This window comes from Perissodus microlepis, chromosome 6 (genome assembly GCF_051167445.1).
Source record: "Perissodus microlepis isolate ML-2025 ecotype Zambia chromosome 6, ASM5116744v1, whole genome shotgun sequence".
NCBI lineage: Eukaryota > Metazoa > Chordata > Actinopteri > Cichliformes > Cichlidae > Perissodus > Perissodus microlepis.
In genome coordinates this window covers 36601664-36622369 of record NC_140466.1, presented here as the reverse complement: position 1 = coordinate 36622369, position 20706 = coordinate 36601664, and the positions used below count along the sequence as shown (strand labels likewise).

Here is a 20706-nt window from a genome sequence, read left to right as displayed (position 1 = left end):
GAACAGCAAACATCATCATTATGATGTATGGGGCTAATTTGCATATTTTGGAATGTATGCTCATTTGAACTGTGTGGTACTCGTCTCCAAGCAACTGCTACAAAAACAGGTCAAGTCAAGTGGCTTTTATTGTCATTTTAACCACGTGCAGAGGTACTGTACAGAGTGAAATGAGACAGCGTTCCTCCGAGACCCTGGTGCTATATATGACATATACGGACAAACCCAGGACTACATAAAGTGCAGTGTGCATAAACTGCAAAAATAAACAAGACAAAACAGTGCAAAACTAGACAGAACAGGACGATACAGACACAAGACAATGGAAATGTGCAAAATGCTGAGTATTGTGCAAAAGTAACTTGGTGTCTGTATGTATGTGTGTGTGTGTGAGATACTGCAGATAAGTGCTTGGTAGTGACGTGTGTGAAGGTGTGCGTGTGCCAGTGCAGTCACTGAGTGTTCAGGGGTCTGACGGCTTGTGGGAAGAAACTTTTCCGTAGTTTGATAGCGAGGGCCCGGATGTTCTGGGACCTCTTTCCAGAAGGCAGCAGGGTGAAGAGTGTGTTTGAAGGCTGTGTGGGGTCCTCCAGCAAGCGGGTGTTATAAGGAGGGGAGAGGGGCTCCAATGATCTTCTCAGCTGCTCTCACAATCCGTTGTAGGGTACTGCGATCCAATGCGCTGCAGTTACCATACCAGACAGTGATGCAGCTACTTAGGATGCTCTCGTTAGTCCCACTGTAAAAGGTGGTGAGAATGGATGGTGGGAGATGGGCTTTCCTCAGCTTCTGCATGAAGTAGAGACGCTGCTGGGCCTTCTTGGTTATGGAGCTGGTGTTGAGGGAGCAGGAGAGGTTCTCCGCCAGGTGGACACCAAGAAATCTGGTCCTCTTCTTGACGACCTCCACAGAGGATCCATTGATCTTAAGTGGGCAGTGATCCCACTGTGCTCTCCTGAAGTCAACAATCTCTTTTGTTTTGTCCACGTTCAGAGACAGGTTGTTGACTCTACACCTCTACAGATGGCCCGCAGTGCAACCCTTCAGCTTCCTAGTAGATGCACCTATATACAAATTTAAAGACCTAGGAGACTTACGTCTCGTCACAGAGTTGTAGCATTCACAACATTTTCAGAAAACTTGACCTTTGAACTTGAGGTCAAGGTCACTGATATTCAAACTGACCCCAGAACTTTAGTAGATGCACCAATGGCATCAATTCAAAATCCTGCCCCTCGTTCTCGAATTATTGTCTTGACCAAGCTGAGTATACAATTATGAAACAACCATTTCCCATTTTTATTTCACTATCTGTAACTACGACAAATAAACAGTATTTGGGACACAAGTCACTATTAAAGTGGTTAGTGAGACTCCACATCTGATAACAGTATAACACACTGCTTATTTATGTAAAATTGTCATCAATAAATGTGTTCAAAACAGAAGCTACACTGGCTTTAAAAGTTTTTGTTAACTCTGACTACCTGTCTGCTCTTACCTGTTTCTTTTGCTCTCTGCTGTCTTCATCCTCCATCCAACTCTACAGCTATTGTTAGGGATGACATGATGAAACTGAAGGGTGTCTGGGCACTGAAAAAAGAAGAGAGATTGGATTAGGCTGCAGCTGGCGTGCCATTCTCTCACTTCAGGATGAGATGCTGTGTCTTCTTACGTTAATCTCGTAAAACAGGATGTAGGCTGAGTGCTGCTGTTCCTCACAAGCTGCAGATCCAGTTGTGTGCAGCACCTGTGCGTCATTATAGGTGAGCCAAGGATCTGATGTAGAGTGTGGACTCTCCTCAGGATGGACAGAACTACAGATGCAGCAGCTGTTTCCGATGTATGGAAACCTGACACACAAACACAAAGTTTACAGTATCAGTGTAAAATAATTCATTTTGTCCAGGTTGAGAAGGTGAGCTTTGGTCCTTGTGCACCACGTGTACTCACCTGAAGCCGTCTGTAGTCTGAATTTTATTTTCCATTATTTATCCACCGCCCAAATGTTTCACTACGCTACTGCGAAAAGGTAAAAACACAAACACACAATTAGACACTGAGCACTGGATGTGCATGTATGCATGAGCTTTGAAGTTTAAACTTTTTTTTTTTATCATCAACAATTTTTATTTATTTCATTTTAAACTTCAATAACAGAGCTTAAGGATAACTACATAAATAAATAGTTTTAAAAACAAACAAACAAAAACAAAACAACAACAAAACACAACAACAACAAAAAACAAAACAACAACAAAACAAAGGGAAGTTATCCTATTCTTTCTTCGCACACCAATCCCCACACCACCACTCTGTCATTACTCCTCTGTTCTTCAAGTTACAGAAAGCCAGCTTGTAAAGGGGGACCAAATACAATCATATTGAGGCAATTTGTCGAATAAACCATAAGTCACTTTTTCGTAAGACGCCAACTTAGCCATTGTCTTTAGCCACTCTTCATAGGGAGGGGGGTTCTTTTTCCGCCAATGTCTTAGCAGGACCCGTTTGGCCGTAGTAAGAGCCAAAATAATCCATCTTTTTGTATAACTGGAAAAATCTCCATCAGAAAGTTCTGTGGTTATACCAAGTATGGACAGTTTTGGTGAGATACCAAATCTCCTTTTTAAAACACTGAAAATTACCTCCATTATATTTTCCCACCAATCCCGAAGTGCCGAACAGCTCCATAAGATATGTAAAATCGAAGCATTTTGACCATCACATCTCCAACATTCGTCCGTAGAGGCCAGGTTCCATTTATACAATTGTTGCGGTGTTCGATGCCACCTATGGATTATCTTAAGTTGAATAAATCTACTGCCTGTTTCTTTACACATAGTATTAACATTTTGAAAACATGAATCCCATTCAACTGAAGATATGTCCAATGCCATGTCCTGGGCCCAGTAGCCCTTAACTTTAAGGAGAGGGTCAGCTGACCGTTCTTGCAATAAGTGATAAATCTTAGCGTTGGTACCTTTACCCAAGGGTGATCTTGAGAGCAGGACTTCCACAGGGCTGCCCACAGGACAACTCAAGGGGGTTCCCAGCCACTTCGATAATGAACTATGTATTTGGACATATCTCCAGAATTGATTACGCTGCAACTTATATAACTCTACAATTTTATCAAAGCTTAAAAAACATTTAGTCCCACAGTCAAATAAATCTGATACATTAAGGATGCCTGCTTTACGCCACTGTAACCAGTCAACCGATGTCCCTCCAATCAAAATTCTTTTATTACTCCATAAGGTTGCCGAAGGTAATTTAATAAAGTCCCAGCGACCTGCCCTGTGTAATTTAAACCACAATGTCTTTGCAATTATAGGATGGGTAGTTTTATGACTGGTATCAAACAGCTCCCTCCAAGGAGAAATACCGCCATTAACCTCCGTCTCTATATGGGACCAGATGGGTTTAACTGGTGCAGTAGGTAACCAAGCTCTAAGTTGTTTCACGTTCATCACCCAATAATACCATTGGAAATTAGGCAATGAAAAACCTCCTTGTTTTGCACTCGCTTGAAGTTTCTTAATACTTAAACGATGCGGTGAGCTACCCCAAAGAAACTGCCGGATTAAAAAGTCTAGATCTTTGAAATACTTATCTGGAATGTGTAATGGAATATTAGATAAAATATAAAAGATCATGGGTGCAGTCATCATCTTAATACAACTAATTTTACCCCATATTGTGAGACGTACTCTGGACCATCTACCAAATTCCATTTTTATTCTTTCAAACATTGGCTCCATATTTGCTCAAACCATCTTAGTGTAATCCGAGGTAATTTGTATCCCCAAATACCTCAAACCATTCACGGACCACCGAAACTCCCACTGTTTAAATAAAGTATGGGGGCAGTGTCCTGACTTAGGCATTGCCTCTGATTTATCCCAGTTGACGCGATACCCTGAAAGCAGCGTAAAGCTTTCTATACATTCTAATAGGGCTGGAATTGACTTCCCAGGCTGGGTCATGAGTAACAACATATCATCTGCATATAATAGAAGCTTATGTTGACTATTACCCATCGAAATTTCAAATATATTTACAATATTTCTCAGTTTTTGTGCCAAAGGCTCTATAGCAATTACAAAAAGACCGGGGCTAAGGGGACAACCCTGTCTTGTGGATCTCTGTAAAAGGAATAGGTCTGATATGAGCCCATTCGTCAATACTCGCGCTGAAGGCGAATCATATAATATCTTTATCCACCTAATAAAATTGTCACCAAAACCAAACTTTTATAATGTCTTAAACAGATAATCCCACTCAACACAATCAAAAGCTTTTGCAGCATCCAGCGATAGGGCCACTGTTGGATATACTGAATCATATACATAATTTTGCAAATTAACCAACCGCCTAATATTATCTGAACCATAGCGGTTTGGAACAAAACCAGATTGGTCTGCATGAATTATTTTCACCATTACTACTTTTAATCGACCCGCTAAGACCTTTGCCAAGATTTTTTGGTCAGAATTCAGCAAAGATATGGGGCGGTAACCACTTGGGTCTAAAGGGTCTTTCCCAGTTTTAAGAATAAATGTTATAAGTCCAGAGTGCATTGACTGAGGTAATGAGCCTACTTTGAACGCCTCATTATAAACATCGAGCAACAGGGGACTTAACATATCCTCAAATGCTCTATAGAAATCCAATGGTAACCCATCTAATCCTGGAGCTTTATTAAGTGGCATACTGTTAATTGCACGGGTAATCTCCTCCACTGTAATTGGAGCATCTATAATCTGCTGGTCAGTAGTAGAAAGCTGTGGCAGGTTTAAATCAGTAAAGAATGCTTCGAATTTCTGTTCATCTAAACTCCCTTGTGTAGAATAAAGATTATTGTAAAAGGCCCTGAATCCATCATTTATATGTCTAATAGAAGTTGAAATAACCCCATCTGATTGTCGTATGCCTGGGATATGGTTCATACCGTCTTTCTGTTTAAGACGGTATGCTAATAAACGACTCGGCTTTTCTCCCATTTCCCAATATGCTTGATTAATGCGAAATAAAGCGTATTCTGCCTTTCTGTTGTACAGTACATTCAACTTATATTTAACTTTAACGATTTTATTCAACGTAACTCTGTCTTTTGTATGGGAATGTACTGCCTCAAGTGCCTTTAATTTGGCCTCTAACGTAATGATATTCTTGTTAGCTGCCTTCTTTTTAAAGGAAGCGTAAGAAATTATCCTCCCCCTTAAGTATGCCTTCATAGCATCCCACCAAGTAGCCAATGTAGTGTCCTCTCGCTTATTTGTCTGTTTGTAAAATTGTATTTCATCTCTTATCAATTTAATAAACCCAGAGTCTTTAATTAAGGACACATTTAAATGCCATCTGCGGCTTTGAGGAATCTGTAAAATATTTCCAAGACCTAGAAAAATTGGCACATGGTCCGAGATTACTATATTACCAACACTTGAATCTATAGAGTTATTCACTAAGGCTTCAGAAATAAGAAAGTAGTCGATTCTAGTATAAACATTATGAGGCGGAGAGTAAAAGGAATATTCCCTGCCTTCTGGATGCATTGTCCGCCAAATATCATTCAGACCTAAATCTGAGGTCATCTGCCTTATGGCAACTACAGATCTACTCTCTGTGCCTCTCCTAGGAAGTGATCTATCTAGGTCTTGATCCAGTATTTGATTAAAATCTCCTCCTACCACTATTTGTGCACCTTCCAATTCCAAAAGATACTGTGACAGGTTATGAAAAAAGGCGAATATGTCCGCATTAGGTGCATAGATATTGCATAAAATTATTGGTGTGTCCAGTAGCTGTCCATAAACCAATATAAATCTACCTTCCTTATCTGTTATTAATTTTGTTTCAGTAAAGCTAACTGCTTTATGAATCAGAACCGACACTCCCCTACTTTTACCAGTTCCAGGACTGGAAAAGACTTTACCTACCAAGGAACATTTAAGTTTTAAGGCTTCTGACTTGCACATGTGCATTTCTTGAATAAAGGCTATATCAACTCTTGATAACTTTAGATATGTTAACATTTTCTTCCTCTTAATCCCGTTATTCAACCCCTTAACATTCCAGCTGGCTATTTTGAAATCTGTCTGTCTATCCATCTTATATGTTGTCTCCTTGACCTGGAGACAACATATAAGATGACACCGCCATGGACCTCAACCAGCAGGCTTTGTGTTACCTGTTTCTTTATACAGGAGCATGTAGGGGTGGACTGCCTTTTTATTTGATTACCCTTTTCTCATGTTTTTGTTAGTTAGGGACATTTTGGGGGACGTTATACTCTTACTTGTTAAACACATGCTCCCATCCACTCTCTTGGTCCAGAAGCTCCATAATCCAAGTGTCCCAACTCAGGTCTGATGGCATGTTTTCAGTGGTGTTTTTAACCTCTTGGGAACTTTCACTACATTCCTTACTTGATGCAGAAAGAAGAAACGAGTCAGGGATGCATAGCAAGCACAACAAGACACCAGCAGTCCAGACCTTTCACCAACTGAAGACATTTGCAGAACCATAAAACATGACAGAGAAGAGCTGGGACTATGTGAAAGGGTGAAGTGCTGCAGTAAAGTTGCAATGGTCCTATCTTTTATACAGTCTATGGTTCACTCTATTAAGATGTGATTATTTCCAAGGCCCATTTAGTTTTAGTTAGCTGAAGCTAAACCAGAAGTTAAAACGAGATGGTGAAAAACATTTTTAGTTAATGTTACGACTGTTGTTGTAATGTTGTCTCATATGTAAATCTGAGTGTGCAGGTGCCTTTCCGTGATTGGTGCATCCATGGGACGGCCCATACAGATTGGCTCATGACCTGGAGACAACATATAAGATGACACCGCCATGGACCTCAACCGGCAGGCTTTGTGTTACCTGTTTCTTTATACAGGAGCATGTAGGGGTGGACTGCCTTTTTATTTGATTACCCTTTTCTCATGTTTTTGTTAGTTAGGGAGATAAGACATTGTCATTTGGTTTTATTCTTTTCATAAATAAGTTTTGTACATCCTTTAGATACGGTCCCTTTTGTTTGTTGTTTTGGGGTCCACCCCGAAGCTATAGTTCGCTCTTTTCCTTTGTTAGAATTCAATCACTGTAAATAAATCACCATCAAAATTGTACTGGTTGTGTGATGTGCTGCTTGGGGTCAGACAGGGGTGGATCACCCTTATATTATGGTCTGGCCACCCCTAGAATGGCCATAACACTAACTAAAATGAAAATTAAAACTAGACTTATAACTGGCTGGCTGGTGTCCTTACCAGTGACCTTGGGTCTGAACTGTGGGCTCCTCTTTCCAGGTGTTCGTACTGCCTGAGTGGGACCAAGATGTGCCGTCTTGCCTCTTTTGGGTTTTCTGCATGTTTCTGGCTCAACATGCAAGTATCCACTTCTTGACGTTCGCTGTTGGTTGCAGCCACTTGAGGTTTTTGGGCTCATTTGGGTTCTCAACACTGGGTGACTTTGATGGGAGTGAAAGCATCCTCACAACATAAATCACCACACTACCTGCTTTTGTTTCAGATTTTTTCTTTATCCTTGTTAACATGTTTGGGTACTGGGTTTGCCTGTAATGCATTTTGTGCTCCAAAAGCTGTTATTTTGTGCAGCTGTGCTCCAAAAGCTGTTAGCATGACCTTTCTTATCATTAGATTGTGCCACACCAGCACCTGAGAGAAAAGCTTTGAGTTTGATTTTGTGTTTTGCAGGCACTCAGGAGAATAAGTCATGATGTTTCTTGTGTTTGTCATGTTAGTATCTCAGTGCTTGTCAATCACCAGTCAACAGTGTCACCACTGTGAACAACATCCTGCGACCGTTTGAGCCAAAACCTTCGAGAAGTCCCTGCAGCCGCTTCAAAACTCATCACTGAGCTCGATCTCTCTTTTAACACGCTGGAGACAACAATGAAAGATGACTTTCTTTCATATGCTGCTTTGAGGGCTTTATTCGTGAACAACAACAGAATCAAAACCATCCATGAAGAGACATTTCACCCGCTGATTAATTTGGAGAAACTGGACTTCCACAAACCAGTTGGAGACTTTGTCTTCTGGATGGTTTCAGAACCTGATTTCTCTCCACTATTTCAATCTTTTGGGAAACAAATATACAACACTGGGTCCGGGAAACCTTTTCCTGCCACTGAGGAGCTTGAAGACCCTCCATTTTTGAGGAGCTTTCCTTCAGTCTGTCAGTGAAAGGGATTTTTTTTTTAACCTTGAAACTGCCGTGACCCTGTCCAAAGACCAACTGGCCGGGTCAGTCATGGATATTCACAAATACCCCATAGTACTGGTGGAAAAGAAATATCGGGGGAAAATGCAAAGAGTAACAGCTGCGGTTAGCTGACGGCCATCATACCCCTTAAATCTGAAAACTGATTGGTCGGGGTTTAGTAGCTCAATAGGACAGTATGTAGGCCTGCACACACCACCAACAGGGACACGTGGCGTTTGGGTTGCCCGTTCCAGCAATTCGCTACACAGAAGATAATGGCATTATGCAACTGGCCCTTTGATCAAATGATGAGAGCTGAGAGTCAAATAGTGCGCCCTGACATAGCACTGACATTTCCACATGTTGTAACGAGTAGGGACAGACCATGTTCAGTGTGTCGAGAGCATAGAGCCGCTGTATCTGTGCGCACCACCATCTTGCATTTTTTGCATGTTTGGATGTGCGCCGATGGTGTGCGTCCAGTGGTGTCAGCTGGTGAACCAGCTGGTCATTCAAAAAGCGCCTTTATGCCCCTCACCATTAATGGAGGTCCCATTTGAGCGCATTGGCATGGACCTCATTTTATCGATGAGAAAAAGAAAGTCTTTAGTTCAGCTGTTGTTAACTGATCTTGACTTTGTTGATTAAACGTTGCAAACCTGCCTTCAGTGTGTCCTGTACATGAGGTCATTTAGTACACCACAGCACGGTGAGTTTTTTGAGCTGATGAAGTTCAGCCAAAACAGGAAACATGCAGCAGGAGACAGTAACTTGTTAAAATGTTATAAAAGGTACAATTAAAGATTTTCACCCTTTAATTGATCCAAGGATAAATGTCTAATTTGGTCAAAATTTTATAAGCCATTTCTGGAGAGACTGCAGTGGAAATGTTGTCACTTTTGGACTTTGCTACCTGCAGCTAAACATTTGCAGCTAAATCATTTATTTAAAAGCAGAAGCTGCAACTGATCGAGGGAATATTTGTCTGAAAACTTAAACTGAACTCCAAGGGTACCATTGCTCCAGCTTACCATCTTTACCTGAGTGAATCAGTTTGTTGAACAATCTAAATGATTCAGAAACTTCTGTGACATCAACTTAACTAAGGCTCATTACAAATTTCACAAAACACTGCTGAATACTTTTAATATTTTTTTATTAGTTATTAGTTTGTTTTTGTTGTTATTTTGATTTTAATAAAACAAAAAAAATAAAGAATTAAATAATTTCTTTATTTTTTAATTTAATTTATTTTACAAATAAATTAATAATAATATTAATAATAATAACAACAAATTAGTGATGTCAGCGTTAACGTCATTAGTTAAAATGACGTTAACGCTGACAGCACTAATTTGTTGTTCCCAGAGAGCAAGCCAAACACTGGTCCAGAAAAGGACGATCTCTAGTAGTGGTGCACTACTAGTAGATTTTGTTTTAACCTCCTAGGACCTGGTGTCCACATATGTGGACATAACATTTTGGGTTGTCTAGACCAAAATACAAAATTTTGCTCTTCAAAAACCTGATATCCACTTATGAGGGAGGACATTACACTGCCACTGTTCAATCGAAATTTAAAATGAACGTCCTCATATGTGGATCTCATTGTTTTGAGAAACAAAAAAAAGATAGTCCGAATCTGATGTCTTTGTTTTTACATCGATCAGGTCCCAATCAACCCAAATGGCACAGAGAAATTAAAAATGCATGCCATGAAAGAGTTCAGGTCTTAGGATGTTAAAAATGTCCCTGCTGATGAGACCAGTGAATGTGGGGCGACGGTGGCAAGAAAAAACTCCCTCCTGGAGGAAGAAATCTTGGGAGGAACCAGGCTCTCTGGGAGGACCCTTCCTCCTGAGGGCAATACTTACCAGTACTTGTCCTCCAGTGTGCGATGGTGGGCTGGGACGACTGCTTTTCCTTCTCAGCATGATGATGACCTTAACTTCCTTCCTTCCTTCCATTTCCTGTTTCAGAACTGAGAATGAAGACAAAACTGGTTAACAAGGTAACAGGACATTTAAAAATTCTCTCACTTCAGGATGAGATGCTGTGTCTTCTTACGTTTCTCTTGTAAAACAGGATGTAGGCCGAGTGCTGCTGTTCCTCACAAGCTGCAGATCCAGTTGTGTGCAGCACCTGTGCGTCATTATAGGTGAGCCAGCGATCTGATGTCGAGTGCTGACTCTCCTCAGGATGGACAGAACTACAGATGTAGTGTCCTGAAATCACATTAAGACAAATGAATCCAACTTCTGGAAGTCAACTGATTCAAGCAAACAGTGATTTTGACTTAGTGCTTCTTAGAACATCAAAAGCTTTTGTGTGTGAGTCCTTCACTGAAAAGTAGCAAGTTTTCATTTTCTGTTTGTAACAAGTCTGCTGTTTTACCTGACTCTGTGCCTCCATAATGACTGATGATGCTGACAAGACTGTAACAGCCACCACCCTGAGAAGGAACAAATCCAAAGAGTGTTAGTTTCATAAAGTCTCACATCAGTGCCATAATTAAGCTGATTTGCTGAGGCTACGTCCACACGAATGCGTTTTCGTTTGAAAACACATCGTTTTCTCTCCGCTTTGACCTCCCGTCCACACTGAGACGGCGTTTTCCTCAAGGAAAAACACAGCATCTTGAAAACGCTCTCGAAAACGCATACATTTGAAAACGGAGCTGTCCCGTCGCAGTGTGGACACTCGAAAACGCAGACTTTCTAAAACGATGACGCATTTTAGTCATGTGATGCAGTCATGTGAGCAATTAAACAAAGATAGCCGAGTGCATTATACAGCAGTTGTTTTGATTGCTCTCAACTTTGACAGCCCTAAAAAAGATTAATATCAGTTTGTACATGCTCCGGATAGCTTTTCTTCAAATTCTGTAATTCTCACTCACTTTTGCGCATGCGCAGGACTGGAACGTAAGCGTTTTCGGCCGTTTCAATGCAGACGCACAACTACTTGAAAATGACTGAAAACGCTAGTGTGGACACGGAGTTTTCAAATCTATCCGGGCTAGTGTGGGCGTAGCCTGAGACGTTCTGCAGTCTGTTTTTACCTGATTGGATGGCACCACCAAGTCCCTCTGCAGCCTGACGGGGTCATCCACCTTCTGAATCTTGTAGGTTTGTGTAAAGCCAAACCTCTTCAGATGCAAGATCAGAACTCTGGCAGAAAAGAAAAAAACACACAAACAAGGTAGAAAATAAGAAGAATGAGTGTCAAACACAAACAGAAGATGGGAGAAAACGACTGCTCAAGTATTGTCTCGAAAAACTCTGATATTTGATGCGCCACAGTTTGGAAACCTGGTCAGTCGATCAATTCTGATGTGACCTTACTCACCTTGGCAGTGTATCAAAAGACGACTTCAGTTCTGAGGCCGTCCCTCCACAATCGCAGCGAAATTCTATTTCTTGTTCCTGAACAACAGCACAGAGAAAACAGGCTTTATGGTAGAAAGAAATCTCAACATATGCACACACACATACACACAAACACTAACAAAAAAGGTGTGTTAAGATCGCTGACACTACAACTCTATTGGAATTTGTGATCTTACCTTCAAGTATGTCTCTAACATGTTTATAACGGACCCCTCTGGAACCAGGTCAAGAGACAAGCTGGTGAATTCCTCTTGCTGTGATGATTGGTGACCGCAGCTACACATTTCAGGAGTAACGTAGTTAAAGTAAAGATCAGGTAGGTGGAAAAGAGGTATATGAAAATATTGCAACCAGCTCTGCGTTTCTGAAAGACAGGCTTACCTCTTGCATGTCCTCATGTTTTCCATTTTAAAAATGTGATGGTCTTCTACTGGGCAGGTATAACTTTGGCCCAGGAGAGCTGCGTTCCTCTCCAGGTGAGGTGCGAGCCTTTTGACCTCATTGAGGAACAATGTTAGGAATTCATGAGCGTCCTGAAAGAAAAGCAGAGAGATTTAAAACAGTACATCAAAATCAGAAGGTAAAGCAAAAAACGAAATGTCCAAATAGCTGACGCACTTTCTGTGCACTGCCGGTGTATTCAGGAGCTTGATTGCTGAATGCCTTCTTAAAAGCTCTTAGGTGGTGATCTTTAAGGCCATAATCTGTTGACTCATGACAGTCCCTGACATCAATGAGCCTTCTGTAGAAAGGAAAGGGTAAACAGACATTTCTGCTGTTAGATCTCTTTGTTCTTCAGGTTTTTGAAGAAAGTAGAAGGTTGACGTAGCGCACCTTAAGAGCTGAGCTTCTGGATCTGTGCTCCACAAAACCTCCTGACGCCCGATGTCTCTTATGAACTCCTCAATGTTGAGGAGGCTCTGCAGGCAGGAGTTCATGTAGCAGGTGTTTCCGATGTTTGGAAACCTGACACACACGCACAACGTTTACAGTATCAGTGTAAAAGAATTCATTTTCTCCACTTTGACAAAGTGAGCTTTGGTCTTTGTGCACCACGTGTACTCACCCGAAGCAGTCTGTAGTCTCAGTTTGACTTTCTATTATTTTTCCACCGCATGCTACACTGCTCCAAAAAGGTAAAAACACGAACACAAAATTAGGAAAGATGTCAGGATGCTGAGCAGTGTATGTGCATGTATGCATGAGCTTTGAAGTTGAAACATTTTGGAGGACGTCTTTCTCTTACCTGTTAAACACATGCTCCCATCCACTCTCTTGGTCCAGAAGCTCCATAATCCAAGTGTCCCAACTCAGGTCTGCTGGGATCTTTTCCGTGGTGCTTCTTACCTGATATATATATAGGACATAGCTGTGTGCCTCATTGCTCTTAATTGCTCTCATTTAAATGCTTGATGACAGTGACTCTTTCCATAAAACATACCTTCCCAGATTTAAAAAGAGACCAGCGAGACCTTTTTTGTGTCTTCACAGTGTTGCTCTCTGCCTCTGCATCGCTGTCAGTTTGCTGCAGAGGACGAACAAACATAATGTTATTAAAAAAGTAAAGTCACTTAAAATTAACAAGTACAATTTAAAGAGAATGTGCATTTCATATGTTTTGTGTAAAAGCAAACCGAGGAACAGCAGAAGAAGTGTCTCCATTTTCTCTTCTTTTGACCATTTTCAGGGTTAGCTGGTGTGGCAGCAACAGAAGCATCCGGGATGCTGATGAGGACAAAAGTGTAAATGTTGTGGAAATTTATAAGAAGGAGTACATTTTGCTAATACAGATTGCTAATAAAAATGAATAACTGTAATGGAATACCAACATGAACAAAATCATGTATTTTATACATTTGCACTCTACATTTTCAAACGCTAATCTCTGCATCCATATAAATAATAGACAAGACTAGAAGTAGTAAAAAAGATGCAAATACACAAGGTGGAAGAAAAATGCCAATAAAAGGGAAATAAAAGAGCTCCAACTAAAGCACTGCTATAAATATCTCCAGCAGCATTAAAGAGTGGCGCATTTCTTTACCTCTGATGAGACGTAGAAGGAATTTCCTTCTCTGCCACGTTTTGTTTGTGTAATTTCTGTTTAGAAACAAGAAAACCAACATCAGTAATGGCATAAAACAAACATACCAAGTGGGTCTCTCCATGAAAAGTGTCCAGTTAGAAAATTTGGTATTATTTCATATTATTTATCACTTTAGTGAGCTGTCAGCTCATGAAGCAGATATATAGGAATATCTTTAAATAAAATAAAAACAATTTATTCATGCTTTAAATTGAGTTTTAAAGTTTGTCCTATGAGATACAAAATCCTTCATTTGGTTCTGATCAAAATTCAGTTTTTACAGAAATCATCCATGAAGCTTCAAAAATGCTTATTCACCATAAAAAATATTTAGAGAAACATCCTGCAAGTCTCTTCGAACTTACCTTTCTGTGAAAAAAAAACGTTTAAACATCTTTGAACTTAATTTGAGGACATAGCTGTGTGCTAAATTGCTCTTAATTCTTCTCATTTAACTGTGATGAGTAAATGCTTGATGACAGTGACTCTTTCCATAAAACATACCTTCCAGAATTTAAAAAGAAACCAGCGACACTTTTTTTGTGTCTTCACAGTGTTGCTCTCTGCCTCTGCATCGCTGTCAGTTTGCTGCAGAGGACGAACAAACATACGTTTATTAAAAAAGTAAAGTCACTTTAAATTAACAAGTGCAATTTAAAGAGAATGTGCATTTCATATGTTTTGTGTAAAAGCAAACCGAGGAACAGCAGAGGTGTCTCCATTTTCTCTTCTTCTTTTGAACATTTTCAGCAACAGAAGCATCCGGGATGCTGATGAGGACAAAAGTGTAAATGTTATTTTTCAAAGTGGAAATTTTTAACAAGAAGTACACGCTGGAGATTGCAAATAAAAATGAATAACTGTAATGGAACAAAATCATGTATTTTGTACATTTACACTCTACATTTTCAAACGCTAATCTCTGAATCAATATAAATTATAGACAAGACTAGAAGTAGTAAAAAAGATGTAAATACAAAACACCAATAAAAGGGAAATAAAAGAGCTCCAACTAAAGCACTGCTATAAATATCTCCAGCAGCATTAAAGAGTGGCGCATTTCTTTACCTCTGATGAGACGTAGAAGGAATTTCCTTCTCTGCCACGTTTTGTTTGTGTGATTTCTGTTTAGAAACAAGAAAACCAACATCAGTAATGGCATAAAACAAAGTATATGGTATGAAAATACAAAATCCTTCATTTGGATTCAAAATTCAGTTTTTACAGAAATCATCCAAGAAGCTTCCTTAAAAGTTTCAAAAATGCTTGTTTACCATAAGAAAATATTCAGAGAAATGTGCTGCGAGTCTCTTCAAACTTACCTTTCTGTGAAAAAGAAGTTTAAACATCTTTGGACTTGATGCGATCGCAGCGAAAATCTCCTCAGCTTTGCAAAAGTTCAACTGAAAACAAGCAGTCAAAGGTTGTATATTTATAAACTTTCAGCATAGAATGTTCATACCCTGAACAGCAAACATCATCATTATGATGTATGGGGCTAATTTGCATATTTTGGAATGTATGCTCATTTGAACTGTGTGGTACTCGTCTCCAAGCAACTGCTACAAAAACAGGTCAAGTCAAGTGGCTTTTATTGTCATTTTAACCACGTGCAGAGGTACTGTACAGAGTGAAATGAGACAGCGTTCCTCCGAGACCCTGGTGCTATATATGACATATACGGACAAACCCAGGACTACATAAAGTGCAGTGTGCATAAACTGCAAAAATAAACAAGACAAAACAGTGCAAAACTAGACAGAACAGGACGATACAGACACAAGACAATGGAAATGTGCAAAATGCTGAGTATTGTGCAAAAGTAACTTGGTGTCTGTATGTATGTGTGTGTGTGTGAGATACTGCAGATAAGTGCTTGGTAGTGACGTGTGTGAAGGTGTGCGTGTGCCAGTGCAGTCACTGAGTGTTCAGGGGTCTGACGGCTTGTGGGAAGAAACTTTTCCGTAGTTTGGTAGCGAGGGCCCGGATGTTCTGGGACCTCTTTCCAGAAGGCAGCAGGGTGAAGAGTGTGTTTGAAGGCTGTGTGGGGTCCTCCAGCAAGCGGGTGTTATAAGGAGGGGAGAGGGGCTCCAATGATCTTCTCAGCTGCTCTCACAATCCGTTGTAGGGTACTGCGATCCAATGCGCTGCAGTTACCATACCAGACAGTGATGCAGCTACTTAGGATGCTCTCGTTAGTCCCACTGTAAAAGGTGGTGAGAATGGATGGTGGGAGATGGGCTTTCCTCAGCTTCCGCATGAAGTAGAGACGCTGCTGGGCCTTCTTGGTTATGGAGCTGGTGTTGAGGGAGCAGGAGAGGTTCTCCGCCAGGTGGACACCAAGAAATCTGGTCCTCTTCTTGACGACCTCCACAGAGGATCCATTGATCTTAAGTGGGCAGTGATCCCACTGTGCTCTCCTGAAGTCAACAATCTCTTTTGTTTTGTCCACGTTCAGAGACAGGTTGTTGACTCTACACCTCTACAGATGGCCCGCAGTGCAACCCTTCAGCTTCCTAGTAGATGCACCTATATACAAATTTAAAGACCTAGGAGACTTACGTCTCGTCACAGAGTTGTAGCATTCACAACATTTTCAGAAAACTTGACCTTTGAACTTGAGGTCAAGGTCACTGATATTCAAACTGACCCCAGAACTTTAGTAGATGCACCAATGGCATCAATTCAAAATCCTGCCCCTCGTTCTCGAATTATTGTCTTGACCAAGCTGAGTATACAATTATGAAACAACCATTTCCCATTTTTATTTCACTATCTGTAACTACGACAAATAAACAGTATTTGGGACACAAGTCACTATTAAAGTGGTTAGTGAGACTCCACATCTGATAACAGTATAACACACTGCTTATTTATGTAAAATTGTCATCAATAAATGTGTTCAAAACAGAAGCTACACTGGCTTTAAAAGTTTTTGTTAACTCTGACTACCTGTCTGCTCTTACCTGTTTCTTTTGCTCTCTGCTGTCTTCATCCTCCATCCAACTCTACAGCTATTGTTAGGGATGACATGATGAAACTGAAGGGTGTCTGGGCACTGAAAAAAGAAGAGAGATTGGATTAGGCTGCAGCTGGCGTGCCATTCTCTCACTTCAGGATGAGATGCTGTGTCTTCTTACGTTAATCTCGTAAAACAGGATGTAGGCTGAGTGCTGCTGTTCCTCACAAGCTGCAGATCCAGTTGTGTGCAGCACCTGTGCGTCATTATAGGTGAGCCAAGGATCTGATGTAGAGTGTGGACTCTCCTCAGGATGGACAGAACTACAGATGCAGCAGCTGTTTCCGATGTATGGAAACCTGACACACAAACACAAAGTTTACAGTATCAGTGTAAAATAATTCATTTTGTCCAGGTTGAGAAGGTGAGCTTTGGTCCTTGTGCACCACGTGTACTCACCTGAAGCCGTCTGTAGTCTGAATTTTATTTTCCATTATTTATCCACCGCCCAAATGTTTCACTACGCTACTGCGAAAAGGTAAAAACACAAACACACAATTAGACACTGAGCACTGGATGTGCATGTATGCATGAGCTTTGAAGTTTAAACTTTTTTTTTTTATCATCAACAATTTTTATTTATTTCATTTTAAACTTCAATAACAGAGCTTAAGGATAACTACATAAATAAATAGTTTTAAAAACAAACAAACAAAAACAAAACAACAACAAAACACAACAACAACAAAAAACAAAACAACAACAAAACAAAGGGAAGTTATCCTATTCTTTCTTCGCACACCAATCCCCACACCACCACTCTGTCATTACTCCTCTGTTCTTCAAGTTACAGAAAGCCAGCTTGTAAAGGGGGACCAAATACAATCATATTGAGGCAATTTGTCGAATAAACCATAAGTCACTTTTTCGTAAGACGCCAACTTAGCCATTGTCTTTAGCCACTCTTCATAGGGAGGGGGGTTCTTTTTCCGCCAATGTCTTAGCAGGACCCGTTTGGCCGTAGTAAGAGCCAAAATAATCCATCTTTTTGTATAACTGGAAAAATCTCCATCAGAAAGTTCTGTGGTTATACCAAGTATGGACAGTTTTGGTGAGATACCAAATCTCCTTTTTAAAACACTGAAAATTACCTCCATTATATTTTCCCACCAATCCCGAAGTGCCGAACAGCTCCATAAGATATGTAAAATCGAAGCATTTTGACCATCACATCTCCAACATTCGTCCGTAGAGGCCAGGTTCCATTTATACAATTGTTGCGGTGTTCGATGCCACCTATGGATTATCTTAAGTTGAATAAATCTACTGCCTGTTTCTTTACACATAGTATTAACATTTTGAAAACATGAATCCCATTCAACTGAAGATATGTCCAATGCCATGTCCTGGGCCCAGTAGCCCTTAACTTTAAGGAGAGGGTCAGCTGACCGTTCTTGCAATAAGTGATAAATCTTAGCGTTGGTACCTTTACCCAAGGGTGATCTTGAGAGCAGGACTTCCACAGGGCTGCCCACAGGACAACTCAAGGGGGTTCCCAGCCACTTCGATAATGAACTATGTATTTGGACATATCTCCAGAATTGATTACGCTGCAACTTATATAACTCTACAATTTTATCAAAGCTTAAAAAACATTTAGTCCCACAGTCAAATAAATCTGATACATTAAGGATGCCTGCTTTACGCCACTGTAACCAGTCAACCGATGTCCCTCCAATTAAAATTCTTTTATTACTCCATAAGGTTGCCGAAGGTGATTTAATAAAGTCCCAGCGACCTGCCCTATGTAATTTAAACCACAATGTCTTTGCAATTATAGGATGGGTAGTTTTATGACTGGTATCAAACAGCTCCCTCCAAGGAGAAATACCGCCATTAACTTCCGTCTCTATATGGGACCAGATGGGTTTAACTGGTGCAGTAGGTAACCAAGCTCTAAGTTGTTTCACGTTCATCACCCAATAATACCATTGGAAATTAGGCAATGAAAAACCTCCTTGTTTTGCACTCGCTTGAAGTTTCTTAATACTTAAACGATGCGGTGAGCTACCCCAAAGAAACTGCCGGATTAAAAAGTCTAGATCTTTGAAATACTTATCTGGAATGTGTAATGGAATATTAGATAAAATATAAAAGATCATGGGTGCAGTCATCATCTTAATACAACTAATTTTACCCCATATTGTGAGACGTACTCTGGACCATCTACCAAATTCCATTTTTATTCTTTCAAACATTGGCTCCATATTTGCTAGAAACCATCTTAGTGTAATCCGAGGTAATTTGTATCCCCAAATACCTCAAACCATTCACGGACCACCGAAACTCCCACTGTTTAAATAAAGTATGGGGGCAGTGTCCTGACTTAGGCATTGCCTCTGATTTATCCCAGTTGACGCGATACCCTGAAAGCAGCGTAAAGCTTTCTATACATTCTAATAGGGCTGGAATTGACTTCCCAGGCTGGGTCATGAGTAACAACATATCATCTGCATATAATAGAAGCTTATGTTGACTATTACCCATCAAAATTTCAAATATATTTACATTATTTCTCAGTTTTTGTGCCAAAGGCTCTATAGTAATTACAAAAAGACCGGGGCTAAGGGGACAGCCCCGTCTTGTGGATCTCTGTAAAAGGAATAGGTCTGATATGAGCCCATTCGTCAATACTCGCGCTGAAGGCGAATCATATAATATCTTTATCCACCTAATAAAATTGTCACCAAAACCAAACTTTTATAATGTCTTAAACAGATAATCCCACTCAACACAATCAAAAGCTTTTGCAGCATCCAGCGATAGGGCCACTGTTGGATATACTGAATCATATACATAATTTTGCAAATTAACCAACCGCCTAATATTATCTGAACCATAGCGGTTTGGAACAAAACCAGATTGGTCTGCATGAATTATTTTCACCATTACTACTTTTAATCGACCCGCTAAGACCTTTGCCAAGATTTTTTGGTCAGAATTCAGCAAAGATATGGGGCGGTAACCACTTGGGTCTAAAGGGTCTTTCCCAGTTTTAAGAATAAATGTTATAAGTCCAGAGTGCATTGACTGAGGTAATGAGCCTACTTTGAACGCCTCATTATAAACATCGAGCAACAGGGGACTTAACATATCCTCAAATGCTCTATAGAAATCCAATGGTAACCCATCTAATCCTGGAGCTTTATTAAGTGGCATACTGTTAATTGCACGGGTAATCTCCTCCACTGTAATTGGAGCATCTATAATCTGCTGGTCAGTAGTAGAAAGCTGTGGCAGGTTTAAATCAGTAAAGAATGCTTCGAATTTCTGTTCATCTAAACTCCCTTGTGTAGAATAAAGATTATTGTAAAAGGCCCTGAATCCATCATTTATATGTCTAATAGAAGTTGAAATAACCCCATCTGATTGTCGTATGCCTGGGATATGGTTCATACCGTCTTTCTGTTTAAGACGGTATGCTAATAAACGACTCGGCTTTTCTCCCATTTCCCAATATGCTTGATTAATGCGAAATAAAGCGTATTCTGCCTTTCTGTTGTACAGTACATTCAACTTATATTTAACTTTAACGATTTTATTCAACGTAACTCTGTCTTTTGTATGGGAATGTACTGCCTCAAGTGCCTTTAATTTGGCCTCTAACGTAATGATATTCTTGTTAGCTGCCTTCTTTTTAAAGGAAGCGTAAGAAATTATCCTCCCCCTTAAGTATGCCTTCATAGCATCCCACCAAGTAGCCAATGTAGTGTCCTCTCGCTTATTTGTCTGTTTGTAAAATTGTATTTCATCTCTTATCAATTTAATAAACCCAGAGTCTTTAATTAAGGACAGATTTAAATGCCATCTGCGGCTTTGAGGAATCTGTAAAATATTTCCAAGACATAGAAAAATTGGCACATGGTCCGAGATTACTATATTACCAACACTTGAATCTATAGAGTTATTCACTAAGGCTTCAGAAATAAGAAAGTAGTCGATTCTAGTATAAACATTATGAGGCGGAGAGTAAAAGGAAT

General features: G+C 40.1%; 1 protein-coding gene and 1 long non-coding RNA gene across 3 annotated transcripts; both read right to left on the bottom strand.

The window, feature by feature from the left end:
* Positions 1–556: 556 nt before the first annotated feature.
* LOC146386122 (uncharacterized) lies at positions 557–3262 on the bottom strand. Its single transcript, XR_014800548.1, has 4 exons — positions 2646–3262; positions 1954–2022; positions 1676–1853; positions 557–1593 (listed from the first exon to the last, which is right to left on the bottom strand). It is a non-coding gene; the product is annotated as an uncharacterized LOC146386122 (long non-coding RNA).
* A 6165-nt stretch (positions 3263–9427) lies between these two features.
* Positions 9428–19222, bottom strand: LOC146386121 (ubiquitin carboxyl-terminal hydrolase 46-like). 2 transcript variants are annotated; one of them, XM_084932157.1, is made up of 22 exons: positions 17818–19222; positions 17126–17194; positions 16848–17025; positions 16674–16765; positions 15030–15110; positions 14776–14831; positions 14405–14477; positions 14212–14295; positions 13666–13721; positions 13256–13346; positions 13063–13146; positions 12868–12968; positions 12688–12744; positions 12456–12587; positions 12240–12363; positions 12003–12154; positions 11798–11897; positions 11581–11657; positions 11294–11402; positions 10627–10684; positions 10300–10457; positions 9428–10213 (listed from the first exon to the last, which is right to left on the bottom strand). In XM_084932157.1, the coding sequence occupies exons 4-22, from the start codon at positions 16707–16709 to the stop codon at positions 10208–10210; spliced, it is 1635 nt and encodes a 544-aa protein (XP_084788283.1). In that variant the 5' UTR covers positions 16710–16765; positions 16848–17025; positions 17126–17194; positions 17818–19222; the 3' UTR covers positions 9428–10207. The 2 variants fall into 2 exon arrangements, with proteins under 2 accessions (XP_084788283.1, XP_084788284.1); XM_084932158.1 differs by having other exon boundaries at positions 16848–17194.
* Between the last annotated feature and the right edge of the window lie 1484 nt (positions 19223–20706).